Source organism: Heptranchias perlo, chromosome 4 (assembly GCF_035084215.1).
Source record: "Heptranchias perlo isolate sHepPer1 chromosome 4, sHepPer1.hap1, whole genome shotgun sequence".
NCBI classification, from domain to species: Eukaryota; Metazoa; Chordata; class Chondrichthyes; order Hexanchiformes; family Hexanchidae; genus Heptranchias; species Heptranchias perlo.
In genome coordinates, this window is record NC_090328.1 from 53,629,194 (window position 1) to 53,643,268 (window position 14,075).

At 41.3% G+C, this 14,075-nt stretch overlaps 1 protein-coding gene across 6 annotated transcripts in view; it reads left to right on the forward strand.

Annotated features, from left to right (window-relative positions):
- The window catches only part of fer (fer (fps/fes related) tyrosine kinase), a 284,400-nt gene that overhangs the window by 44,883 nt on the left and 225,442 nt on the right, over positions 1-14,075 (forward strand). For 5 of the 6 annotated variants that reach the window (XM_067982928.1, XM_067982931.1, XM_067982933.1 and 2 more), the window contains 2 exons: positions 5,442-5,582; positions 7,542-7,725. In XM_067982928.1, coding sequence (XP_067839029.1) covers positions 5,442-5,582; positions 7,542-7,725 — 325 coding nt within the window. The remainder of the gene's footprint in view (positions 1-5,441; positions 5,583-7,541; positions 7,726-14,075) is intronic. The other variant, XM_067982929.1, reaches the window with a different exon arrangement.

Genomic DNA, 14,075 nt, shown 5'->3' on the forward strand with positions numbered 1-14,075 from the left:
CCTTGAACAGGACAATAAATTTGGAGATAGAACAGTAGAAAGATCAGCGTGATTCTGGTCCTTGTGACTCTTGTGTTGGAGAAACCGACAGAAGTAAAATTTTGTTTCTGTTTGAGAACACAAGATTCAAGTGGCATTGCTGGCTTTAAAGTATGGATGAAATTGTGAAGCCCTGGGCAAAACCACAGATGTGAAGGAATTTTATTCCTTCACTGAGCAGTGGATATTTAGAATAAGGCTCATTAGAATGGAACAGTCATTGATTGGCTTTTACTTGTTTTTTTAACTAAAAAAAAATCTGGATGAATAATTTTTGTAAAAGAATGAATGTCATAAAGGTAGACACAAGTGACCAAACACTCTGTGGAACTTTATGCTTCATACGCTGTTAAGATGATGAACAAGTGGTGTGTGGATTATAAACATTTTGGACTGCTACCAATTAACCCTGAGGAATTCCACAGAACTTAGAATCATAGAATGGGTAAAGCGCATTCAGCCCGTCGAGCCCCTCACTGCAAGACGATTCCAGCTAGTTCCATTCCCCCACCCTTTCCCTGTAGCCCTGCAGTTTTTTTCCCTTTGAGTAATTATCCAGTTCCCTTTTGAAAGCCACGATTGAATCTACCTCAGGCAGTGCATTCCAGATCATAACTACTCGCTGCATTAAAAAAAAGTTTTTCCTCATGTCACCTTTTGGTTCTTTTGCCAGTCACCTTAAATTTGTGTCCTTTGGTTCTTGACCTTATGTCAATGGGAACAGTTTCTCTCTATCTACTCTGTCTAAACACCTCTATCAATTCTCCTCTCAACCTCTGCTCTAAGGAGAACAACCCCAGCTTCTCCAGTCTTTCCACATAACTAAAGTCTCTCATCCCTGCATCCATTCTAGTAAATCTTTTCTGCACTCTCTCAAAGGCCTTCACATCCTTCCTAAAGAGCGGTGCCCAGAATTGGACACAATATTCCAGTTGTGGCCAAACCAGTGTTTTATAAAGGTTCAACATAACATCCTCGCTTTTGTACTCTATGCCTCTGTTTATATAGCCCAGGATCCCATTTGGTTTTTTAACTGCTTTCTCAACCTGCCCTGCCACCTTCAACGATTTGTGCACATATACCCCCAGATCTCTGTTCCTGTACCCTCTAGTTTATATTGCCTCTTCTCGTTCTTCCTACCGAAATGTATCACTTTGCACGTCTCTGCGTTAACTTTCATCTGCCAAGTGTCCGCCCATTCCACCAGCCTGTCTATGTCCTCTTGAAGTCTATTACTATCCTCCTCACTGTTCATTGCACTTCCAAGATTTGTGTCATCTGCAAATTTTGAAATGATGTCCTGTATGTCCAAGTCATTAATACATATCAGGAAAAGCAGCGGTCCTAGTACCGACCCCTGGGGAACACCGTTGTATACCTTCCTCCAGTCCAAAAAACAACCATTCACCACTACTCTCTGTTTCCTGTCACTTAGCCAATTTCGTATCCATGCTGCCACTGCCCCTTTTATTCCATGGGCATCAACTTTGTTCACTAGCCTATTATGTGGCACTTTATCAAACTCCTTTTGGAAGTTAATTTACACCATATCAACTGCATTGCCCTCATCAACCCTCTGTTATCTCCTCAAAAAACTCAATCAAGTTAGTCAAGCACGATTTTGCCTTTACCAAATCTGTGCTGGCTTTCCTTAATTAATCCACACTTGTCCAAGTGACTGTTAACTTTGTCCTGGATTATCATTTCTTAAAGTTTCCCCACCACCGAGGTTAAACTGACTGGCCTATAGTTGCTGAGTTTATCCTTGCACCCTTTTTTGAACAAGGATGTAACATTCACAATTCTCCAGTCCTCTGGCATCATCCCTGTATCTAAGGATGATTGGAAGATTCTGGCCAGTACTTCCACAGTTTCCACCCTTGCTTCCCTCAGCAACCTAGGATGCATCCTGACTTATCCTGATCAGCCATCCTTTCCAGTAGCTCCTCTTTATCAATTTTTAGCCCATTCAGTATCTCAACTACATCTTCCTTGACTGAGACTCTGGAAGCATCATCTTCCTTGGTAAAGGCAGATGCAAAGTACTCATTTAGTACCTCAGCCATGCCCTCTGCCTCCTGCGTAGGTCTCCTTTTTGGATTCCCTTTTACGCTGGTTGCCAGTCTATTCTCATACTCTCTCTTTGCCCCTCTTTCCTTTTTCACTTCCCCTCTGAACTTTCTATATTTAGCCTGGTTCTCACTTGTATTATCAAGCTGACATCTGTCATACACCCTCTTTTTCTGCTTCATCTTACTCTCTATCTGTTTTGTCATCCAGGGAACTTTGGCTTTGGTTGCCCTTCCTTGTCCCCTCGTGGGAATGTAACAACTGTACCTGACCCTCTTTAAAGGCTGCCCATTGTTCAAGTGCAGTTTTGCCTGCCAATCTTTGATTCCAATTTACCCGGGCCAGATCCGTTCTCAACCCACTGAAATGGGCCCTCCTCCAATTAAATATTTTTAATCTAGTGTGCTCCTCGTCCCTTTCCATAGCTAATCTAAACCTTATGATACAATGATCGCTGTTCCCTAAATGTTCCCCCACTGACACTTACTCCACTTGACCCACCTCATTCTCCAGAACCAGATCCAGCAATGCCTCCTTCCTCGTTGGGCCGGAAACATACTGATCAAGAAAGTTCTCCTGAACACACTTCAGAAATTCTTCCCCCACTCTGCCCTTTACACCAATACTATCCCAGTCTATATTAGGATAATTGAAGTCTTCCCCACCCCCCCCCCCCCCATTATCACTACTGTATGGTTCTTGCACCTCTCTGTAATTCCCTGACAAATTTGCTTCTCTATATTCTTTCCACTAGTTAGTGGCCTATAGACTACCCCCAGTAGTGTAATGGCACCTCTACTGTTAACTCTAATGAAATAGATTCTGTCCTTAACCCTTCTAGGACATCCTCTCTGTCCCCAGCACTGCAATATTCTCCTTAATCAATACTGCCACCTCCTCCTTTCTTCCCTTCCCTATCTTTCCTGAACACCTTGTATCTAGGGATATTTAGTACCCAAGCCTGCCCTTTTTTGAGCTATGCCTCCGTTATCGCCGCAACACCATATTCCCATGTGGCTATTTGCGCCTGCAGCTCACCAACCTTATTTACCACGCTTGGTGTGTTTACAGACATGCACTGTACACCTATCTTAGACCTTCTTGAATTCTTAGTCTGATCTCATCTAATACCGTACTATTTCTTACTTTTGCTATCTGTCTCTCCCAATCCTTTGTGCACCTTGTTTCTCCTTTCCAGTGCTACATCCTGGTGCCCATCCCCCTGTCAAATTAGTTTAAACTCTCCCCCACGAGGACGTTGGTCCCAGCTTGGTTGAGGTGCAACCCGTCTGGCCTGTACAGGTCCCACCTCCCTTAGCACCGGTTCCAATGCCCCAGGAATCTAAAGCCCTCCCTCCTGCACCATCTCTCCAGCCACGCATTCATCTGCTCTATCCTCCTATTTCTGTACTCACTGGTGCGTGGTACTGGGAGTAATCTGGAGATTACTAACTTTTGAGGCCCTGCTTATTATTCTCTTTCCGAGTTCCCTAAAATCTGCCTGCAGGACCTCGTCCCTCTTTGTTCATATGTCATTGGTACTGATTATGGACCATGACCTCTAGATGTTCACCCTCCCCCTTCAGAATGTTCTGTAGCCACTCATTGACATCATTGACCCTGGCAGCAGGGAGGCAACATGCCATACTGGACTCATGTCTGTGGCTGCAGAAATATCTGTCTGTTCCCCTTACTATTGAATCCCCTAACTATTAAATCCCTTCTCACTATAGCTTTCCTGACCTTCCTCCTCCTGAACAGCTGAGCCACCTGTGGTGCCGTGGACTTGTCTCTGGCTGGACTCCCCAGAGGAACCATCAGTTTTCAGAACTAGTTAGAAAGTGAGATGCACTCGGGGCTCCTGCACTAGCTGCCTGTTCCTCCTTGTCTGTCTGGTGGTCACGCAGTCCCTATCTGCCTACACTCTCTTAAGCTGCGGGGTGATCACCTCCTGAAACGTGCTATCCACGTAGCTCTCAGCTTCGCGGATGCACTGCAGTGACTGCTGCTCAAGCTCTGAAACCCGAAGCTCGGACTCCTCCAGCTGACGACACGTCCTGCACCTGTGGTTGTCCAGGACACGCGAAGCGTCCTGGAGTTCCCACATAGCACAAGATGTGCATTTGATGGGACTGACATGCCCTGCCATGCCTTTCTTTCTTTCTTTCTTTATTTATTTATTTATTAGATTACTAACTCAACTTAACAGAAATAAACTCAAGACTTAAAATGAAAACACTCACCAGCTACTCATCAATCAGCTCCTTCCCTTGTGTTGACGTCACTTTAGATTTTTTTACCTCGACCTCGCTCCCTGATGCCCTCGCTCCGCCCCCAAATTCCTTCAGATCCGCACTCCTTACCTTCGGGCTCTCAGATTCTTTTGAACTTGGAAGTTTACCTGAAGAGAGGCAATCGACAATAGGAGTAGGTTTCATCATCTTTTGCCAGTGGCCAGTGTCTGGGAGATGAGTGAGTAAATTTAGCATCTTATTTTACCAAGAATTAAGTCAAATCATTAATAAAGGAACATTTGAATCAAAAAATATTTCAGATATAAGGCAACATGGAGCTACTTTAGCAAAGTATTTACAAGTAATTTTTATAGCTATTAAGTAATTTTAAATAATTAAAAAGGAAGGTGACCATAAGCAACAACTGCAAATGATAATTTGATCCATGGTTAAAAATTCTCTTCTGGAAAAGAGAATTGAAGAGTTCAAGTCTTTTTTAAAACTAGCTTGCAAAGTAAGACTGAGGCATTTTTGCTTTTGTTTATTTTCTCCCAAATTGGCATCTGACAACTGTAATCTAAGTAGGGGAAAGCAGCAAACAAAGGTGCCTCTCCCCAACCCTCATAACAGAACAAAAAATGAATATGAAAATGTTGGAGCCCTGTACAGTTTTATTTAACTTTTTAGATTTTTAATTTAAAAAGCACTACAAGTAAAAACACATGCCCCTTCACCCTCCAAATAAAGCTCATTAGAAGACTTTTGTAATGCATCAGATGTTGCATATGCTACAACTCAAATTTATCCTAGTGACCATTATTGCAGACTTTGAGTTGAGATTTTGGAGGTTTTTTTGCTCCAATAATTTTCTTGGGTCCTCCCACGCCATATACTATTCCCCAGAAGAATGTGTGTAGCTGAAACTGACCAGTACATTCCAATCTGCAAACTTCTCTGTAGCTCCCAGGCCCCTGACAATTTTGAAGAAGCCACTAAATGTATGGGAGAACAGAGAAAAGTAAGTGTGGATATTAACCTGTCTGCAAATAACTCCTGCAGAATCAGGCAGCAATGGGGGCTGTGAGAGGATGGCTGCAGAATCAGGCAGCAATGGGGGCTGTGAGAGGATGGCTGCAGAATCAGCTGTAGTGGAGCATGGCTGGAGATTTGAGCAAGAAGTTTCCACTACAAATTGTGCATATGTGGCATATTACATGGGAAAAGCTCTCTCCATCAAAGGTAAGTACTTGGAACCCTTGAGATTGTTTGTTTGTTTGTAGCCTGGAAAATTTTGTACAAAACTGAACTATATGCTCAGAAAATTGAACATGGAATTTGCTTGCCCTAAATATAAAAAAATGGAGTGTCAGATCAAAGAACAGATAGGTGGCAACCTTGCACAGCAGATTGTGTTGAATGGTGAGTCAACAGTGAGCCAAGTTGTACATATTTTATGGTCAGAATGTGCTTGATGGATTGAATAGCTTTTTTTGTGTTCAGTACTTCGATATGTTTTGTGTATCGTGGTTTTTCTTGTCAAATTGCCTGCTTTGCCATGGCTTAGAGAAAATATTGTGTTTGAAGGCCTAAAGGTGAGGACTATGAATTGAAACAGTCTGAATGTATGGCATTAACCAAATCCACCAATTTATGCAATACAGCAGAAAGCATCCCAGAATTAACCTAATAATACTTGTCGGGAGACTCCTGAGTAAAAAGTATGCAAATAAATCTTGCATGTGAATTGTGGTTTATCAAATGTGACATGAATTAATTAGTTGCTAAAAACATTCCAAGATGTGGTTTGTGTATGAATAACTTCTGCCCTTTTCATCACAACCCCAAACTTCTAGAAGTATTTTCTGATTTTTTGAGTTGCTTAGGCTGCAAGAAGTAAAATTAGTGAAGTGGGACATTCTGCCCTTTTGAGTATCAGCCTTCGATTTTGTTGAAGTTAATATGTGGATTTTATCTTCACTTTACATGTCTTTGTACTTTCTGAAATTATTACAGCAAAATATTTTGGGCTGATAAGTACTTATAAAATAAACCTTGCTGACTTTCTCTAGCTTGTAAACATATCAGTGGCAAACCATGTATTGTCCTATAGCAACTTTTTTTTCCCCCAACATGTGTGCCATGCAAATTGAAATTTGAGTCTGTTAGTTTCTTCAATAAATGCTTATTGCATTTACATAGAGATATGTAATTCCATTTCTCCATGTTCCTTATTGCTGTAGAAATAGATATGAAATTCTTTGGAGCAGGCAAGCAAACCCCATATCAAATTTTGACTCTGTAGTCCAGTGTGTGCAGTTTTCCAGGCTACAAACAATCTCAAAAATGCCAAGTGCTTACCTATCGTAAGAGTTTTGCCCAGGTAAAATGCCACATATGCACAATTTGTAGTGGCAACTTCCTGCTCAAACCTCCAGTGATAGGTCAGCAGTGAATAGGTACTTTCACTCCGAAAGTAAGTTAGTTGATACAGGAAGTGAAAAAATTCTATTGGTGCAGTTGGGATGCGCTTATGAAGTTGCTGCATAGTGGACGAGGTTTTACTTTGCATCTATTCCATACTGCGTAGAGTGTTCAACGTTCACAGTTAATGATCAACCTGGAAAATATTTCATTGCACATTATTGGAATCTCTTGTGAGCAGCAAATTTTACCTGGATTGTCTTCCTCTTTTCCCTGTGCCCCCCACACATCTATTTTTTGGATGTGGGAATCCCCTTTAAAACTGCATGTAGCTAGCACTTTTCATTTGCTGTGTATTTTTCAATTCCCAAAACAAAAAGTGAGTGTAATTTGTCACTTCTGAAAAAGGATGTGGAGAAAGCATTGAATCTGAAATATACTATAAAGAAAAATATACCTGCTGGGATTTTAAAATCTTAGCCATTATTTCTAATAGAGAAGCTACTGTTTGAAACTTTAACTTCAGCTACTATTAAAATGTTTTTGAACAAATTACAATTATGCCACTTTGTTACCGGATTCTACAGCTTGTTGCAATATGATTTGTATTTGTAGAATTGATTGAGGATAAGTAGCCAGAAAGGAACATGGGGGAACTGGTCTCTTAACTAAAGGTTGTTTATGCACTTTCATGTGGAAAATTGGCAGGCTTACTTTACTTGAAAAAAAGGTTTAGTTTCTGAAGTTTGTACTCATGTGCTTTCTACCCATCTACAGGCAAAGAGACTGAAAAAGCCAAAGACAGATTTGACAAGGCCACCATGAAACTCCATAATCTGCACAACCAGTATGTGCTGGCGGTGAAGGGTGCCCAGCTACACCAGGAACAATATTATGATAAAGCTCTTCCTCTGCTGCTAGATTCTCTGCAGAAGATGCAGGAGGAAATGATTCTTGCATTGTAAGAAATACTCTAGATGATTCATCTATCACTTTTATAAAAGACTGTTAATCTAAACATTTTTGAATTTTGTACTACGGGGGTTTAAATGTTCAAATAATGTACAAATTTGAACATGGGGGAACTGGTCTCTTAACTAAAGGTTGTTTATGCACTTTCATGTGGAACATTGGCCCTCATTGAGAATTATCAGCACACACTGGCAAAAAATGCGTGTCCCCCCCCCCCCCACCCCAGCCTCCTAGCCCCCATAAAATTTGTCAGTTTTAAACAGCCATAGAAATTGACAAGTCTAAGACTGCATGGAGGCATTGTATTTATTTTACAATTGATTAAGTTACTTACAAGCAGCTGGGTATAGGAGGAGTGGGAATGAAGAGGAAGTATGATGGGTGCCTTCATTCCAGTATGAAAACATGGACATGTCTGTTGGCATTTATTCTTGCCACTTTGGACAAAAACAGCAGGATAGCTGGGTTAGAAGAGTAGCCAGGAATTTCTTGAAAACTTGTACAGTAGTAATGTTGCATATATGGCACACGCCATTATTGGAGCGCAGAAGTTCCAGGAAACTATGACGTTAGTGATTTACGCATGTTCTTACACCACGCCAATATTTTCTGGGCCATTTGCGTTGCTCTGTCGAGATCCTTGCCAAAACCGGTAAAAGTTAAATGTTATAGCTCCTCCCCATTCAAAACAGTGGCAATGGCAAATTTCCTTGATTGGCACTAGTTCTCTCGCCGCTTGCAGCGCGCTGATAAACGTGTGCACGCACCTCAGTCATCAAGACTGCAATTGACAAGGTTGGAACTGGCTGATTGGAAAATGGAAGGGACCATGGATTTGACAGTGGTCCTGGTGCTGACTTATTGCTGAAGTTATGAAACTAATTTGATCTCTGAAAATTTGGAAATGTGCAGGAGTGTGAAGAAGGTAAAAAAATCCGATTGGAAGATCAACTCATGGTTTGGATCAATTGAAATGAAGATGAGTGGCATGTTTGTGGTTCTTGGGTTGGGATTAGGTTTGCTTAAAGCTGGTGCTGAAGGTGGCTGTGTGCATCTGGGAACTTGCTGTGAGGAAAGAAACCTCGAATATCACACCACTGGCTGGCGGCTAGATCACAACCTGTTACTGTAACCAGGCTTGTAGACAAACGTTGGATTGTTGCCATGACTACCACTCACCTGCCCAGGTAACCTAGCTTTTTTTTTACTTGTGCATTTTTTATTTTTATCTTTAATATCTAACGATCATGTGTTGATTATAATGTTGCTGCATTTTTCTGCTCAGAGTGGCAGAGAAACCCCCAAAGTGGTATAAGCATCTCGGTTATCAGTGCCTGTCTAAGTATCTAGGCACTTTTTTCATAAATTGGTTTGTAGTAATGCTCATCTGTGGTGATTAACACTGAACAACTTTTAGGAAAATAGTCCAAATAATGACAGGTAGGTGGGCAGTACCTGTCCCAACAAATATATAGCTTATATTGGGTAATATTTAGTTTTACTTGATAGGTTACACAAACCCATGGTAAAACCTGTAAATGTTACTGCAGGCAACAGGGTGTAAATTGTGCCCAGTGTCTGGGAATGACAGCAGCTCCATTTGGAGAGTCAATAATTCTTCCTCCGTGTAAAGAAACAGTCCGACAGAAAGCGCCTGGTGAATTGCACAGATGCAAATTCTCAGTTATTTCCCTACAATGGCAGCCTTGGATCAGAGGAAAGGAACAAATCATTGGCTGCGCTGTTTCCAATTTGGCACTATCCTCGATGTGGCGGATTCAGATCAGTTTCCGATTACATTTTGGTGTAAACTCGCCACTGGAGGATCGGGACACAACGGCTGAACTTACTGCATTCATTGGCAGTATCGATGTTGCAGGAAATTCCTGACCATGGTATAAAATTATTGACGTTATTTGATCAGCCTAAATCTTATTTTAAACCATGCAGGATAGCAAAAATATTTTGAAGTAATATCCACTTATGCAAATTGCTACCATGTTTCACTTTTCTTTTATCATGGTATATCAGCCTGTTTCCTTTCTGTGATTGCTGATCATGTGTTTGCTGTCTGTTCCAACATTTTGGAAATATACATATCATGTATTTAGGTCCACAATACTAACTTTTTTTTCTTTTTGTAGTGGTAACTTTGTCTCTCGGTATGTGAGCTAAGTAAACGCTTGCAGAGATTTTTTGTTAAAGAAGACCTCAGATCTGCTACAGCTTCGGGATGCATGGCATACTTAGTATGGGTAGTAGGAATGCATATCCAGCTACACAGCTGTAAAAACCAGAGCATTTCATAAATTGTCAAAGAATCCAGCATGGTACAGGACTTTTAAAAAATTCGTTCATGAGATGTGGGTGTCGCTGGCGAGGCCGGCATTTATTGCCCATCCCTAATTGCCCTTGAAGGTGGTGGTGAGCCGCCTTCCTGAACCGCTGCAGTCCGTGTGGTGAAGGTTCTCCCACAGTGCTGTTAGGAAGGGAATTCCAGGATTTTGACCCAGCGACGAAGGAACGGCGATATATTTCCAAGTCGGGATGGTGTGTGACTTGGAGGGGAACATGCAGGTGATGTTGTTCCCATGTACCTGCTGCTCTTGTCCTTCTAGGTGGTAGAAGTCGCAGGTTTGGGAGGTGCTGTCGAAGAAGCCGTGGCGAGTTGCTGCAGTGCATCCTGTGGATGGTACACACTGCAGCCACTGTGCGCCGGTGGTGAAGGGAGTGAATGTTTCGGGTGGTGGATGGGGTGCCAATCAAGTGGGCTGCTTTGTCCTGGATGGTGTCGAGCTTCTTGAGTGTTGTTGGAGCTGCACTCATCCAGGCAAGTGGAGAGTATTCCATCACACTCCTGACTTGTACCTTATACTTCATGTACACCTTCTATACTATTTTTAAAAAAGGATGTCTGGTTCCAGTGCAAATTGGAAGAAACCCACACTGGTTTTTGCTAAGTGTGTGATTTCCATTTATTTGGACTCTGATTCATTTGGAGGCTTGAGGAGAAAATGGGCACATGGAAATAACAAAATATTAAAAAATAATGTTCTCTGTTTCCTCAGTGGCTTTCCTGTTTGGTTGCTTTACAAGGAAAACTCGAAGAAGCATAGAACAAAAGTATAAAAAATTGACACAAAAAAGTGTGATAAAGTTGGTGCAAGGATTATATAGATTTCTCTTTCTGACTCATTCGCCAGAGATATATATACCTCATGATGTGTTCTCCATTTTTTTTCTTATTGATCTTTGTTCCTTTCACATCAATTCAGCTCATTCTTGTGCAGCAGCCAATGTAGGTGGGTGGAAATCTACTGTGTGAAATAGTGGGAGTGGTCAGGGAAGCAGTGACTGTTTGTTTTATTACTGTTGTGAACTAAATGGTCAAGTTCACATCTGAATCTGTCCATTTCCAGAATAGTTTCTTGAACCATTAAGTAAACTTTCCAGATAGATGTGTAAATGCCCTAAGTTGACAACCATCTAGGTCGGTTTGGAAGAAAACGATGCAGCTGAGCCATTTCTCATTAAAACATTTGGAATCCCAGTGACATCAGAACCCCCAAATTCATGCTGCGCTCCTATAAGTGCTGTGGGGTGGGATTTTCATCCATGACTTACCCCAAACTCACTCAAGTTTAAATATTTTGGGTGGGTGCCTGCGCTCTTTCAGCACCCGTCCTAATGGGGCAGGAGATTGGAGGGAGAAATGCTGCTTTGACACCTTGCCACAGCATATGGTGCTGGCTGACCCAGATCAAGTGACAGTGAGGGCCCAAAGGCCCAGAATTTAAATGTGTCACAGGGAAATAGCCTCCATGCTGCACTTCTGCCAGGACATAGGCCATCAGGTCCAGGGGATATTGGCTTTTAGACCCATTAGTTTCTCAAGTACGTTTTCTCTACTGATATTAATTACTTTAAGCTCCTCACTCTCATTAGCCCCTTGTTTCCCCACTATTTCTGGTATGCTTTTTGTGTCTTCTACTGTGAAGACAGATAAAAAAATATTTGTTTAACGCGTCTGGCGTTTCCTGATTCACCATTATAATTCCTCCTGTCTCAGCCTCCAGGGAACCAACATTTACTTTTGCTACTATCTTCCTTTTTTTCATACTTGTCGAAGCTCTTACGGTCCGTTTCTATATTTCTTGCTAGTTTACTTTCATATTCTATCTTCTCCCTTTTTATCAATTCTTTGGTTTCTAAAACTCTCCCAATCCTCAGACTTACTACTCTTTTTGGCAACAATATAGGCCTCTTCTTTTAATCTAATACTATCCTTAACTTCTTTAGTTAGCCACGGGGTGGATCACTTTTCCCGTGGAGTTTTTATTTCTCAATGGAATGTATATTTGTTGAGAATATTGAAATATTTCTTGAAATGTTTGCCATTGCTTTTCAACCATCTCAATACCCTTAAATTTAATTTCCCAATCTACCTTAGCCAACATGCCCCTCAAAGCTTTGTAATTGGCTTTATTTAAGTTTAAGACTCTAATTTCAGTCTTAAGTACGTCACTCTAAAACTCAATGTGAAACTATCATATTATGATCACTCTTCCCCAGAGGATCCTTTACTGTGAGATTACTAATTAACCCAGTTTCATCTCACAATACAAGGTCTAAAATAACCCCACTCCTCTTCTGAACACTCTGTGCCTCTGACTCTCCTCACCATTGATGGCCAAGCCTTCACCTGCCGAGGCCCCCCTCTCTGGAATTCCCTTTTAAACGTCTCCGCCTCCCTCCTTTTAAGACACTCCTTAAAAACCACCTCCTCGACCAAACATTTGGTCCCTCTCGTAATATCTCCCCCTTTTGATTTGGCATCCATTTTTTAAATGTCTCTGAAGCGCTTTGGGATGGCTATCTGCATTAAAGGTACTATATAAATGCAAGACACTATCTTCTTTCAGCCAGATACCAAGTGCAAGAAAGGGAAATTTGTGTCAACTTACTGTGCTTCCTTATGGCTAATGCATAGGTATTGGTAGAAGTTTGCGACCAAATAGCCCACCCAGCTCCTCAATCGTAGAGATGTATAGTGCGCACAAAAAATAATTTAGAAATCTTCCATTTTAAGCTATCGCCTAGTTTTAGTGCAGCTACAAGCATCGGGGTCGTACATGAATGTTTTGAGTTTTGTGAGATTAAAAGTAGATATTTCGAAAATATTTGGAGGAAGCTGATGCAGTGACTGATCTGCCCACTTCTTAAATATGCTTAGAATATAAAGTGTGAAACCATGATATTTTTATACACACTATTCCAGAATACAGAAAGCTATTCTGCAGCATCCATACAATGGGCAGGAACGCCAAAGTGCTAGCCATGTTCAAATTGGCCATGTTTTGCTTTTTTTGGCCATGTTCAGATCCGTTTGCTTGGACTTAAATGAAACAAACAGTTAGAATCTTTTCACAATTTGGACAAAGATTCTAATAATGATTTTATATGCAAAGTTGAGTTAAGATTTCATTCAAGTCAAAAAATGAGAACTTTGAAGTTGGCCTTTTATTAATTTAAAAAAATCTAAGTGTTCACCTGGCCCTTGTAAATTTAATCTTAATTTCTACATTACTTTCTATCACAATTTCTGTTTCTGTATTGTTCCTTATTAAATTATCCATAGAAATATTCCAATGAAGGATATTTGGGTTTTTGAAATAAAATCTTTTACAACTGATAGGTGTGCAGAAATTCTTTAATGCAAATGAGTGCAGCACCAACAACATTCAAGAAACTCAACACCATCCAGGACAAAGCAGACCACTTGATTGGCACTGGATCCACCACCCGAAACATTCACTCCCTTCACTGTGGCTGCAGTGTGTACCATCCACAGGATGCACTGCAGCACCTCGCCAAGGCTTCTTCGACAGCAACTCTCAAACCCGCGACCTCTACCACCTAGAAGGACAAGAGCAGCAGGCACATGGGAACGACACCACCTGCACGTTCCCCTCCAAGTCACACACCATCCCGACTTGGAAATATATCGCCGTTCCTTCATCGTCGCTGGGTCAAAATCCTGGAACTCCCTACCTAACAGCACTGTGGGAGAACCTTCACCATACGGACTTCAGCGGTTCAAGAAGGCGGCTTACCACCACCTTCTCGAGGGCAATTAGGGCTGGGCAATAAATGCTGGCCTTGCCAGCGATGCCACATCCCATGAACAAATAAAAAAAAAATACATTTTTAGCAGTATTAAATTACAGTATCACAGAATTGGCAAGCTTTTTTTAAAAAAAAGTGTCTATCGTAGTGACTTTTGGATTATAGCTCTTCAATTTCAAGATATTAAATTGATGACTAGAAATATTATATTAT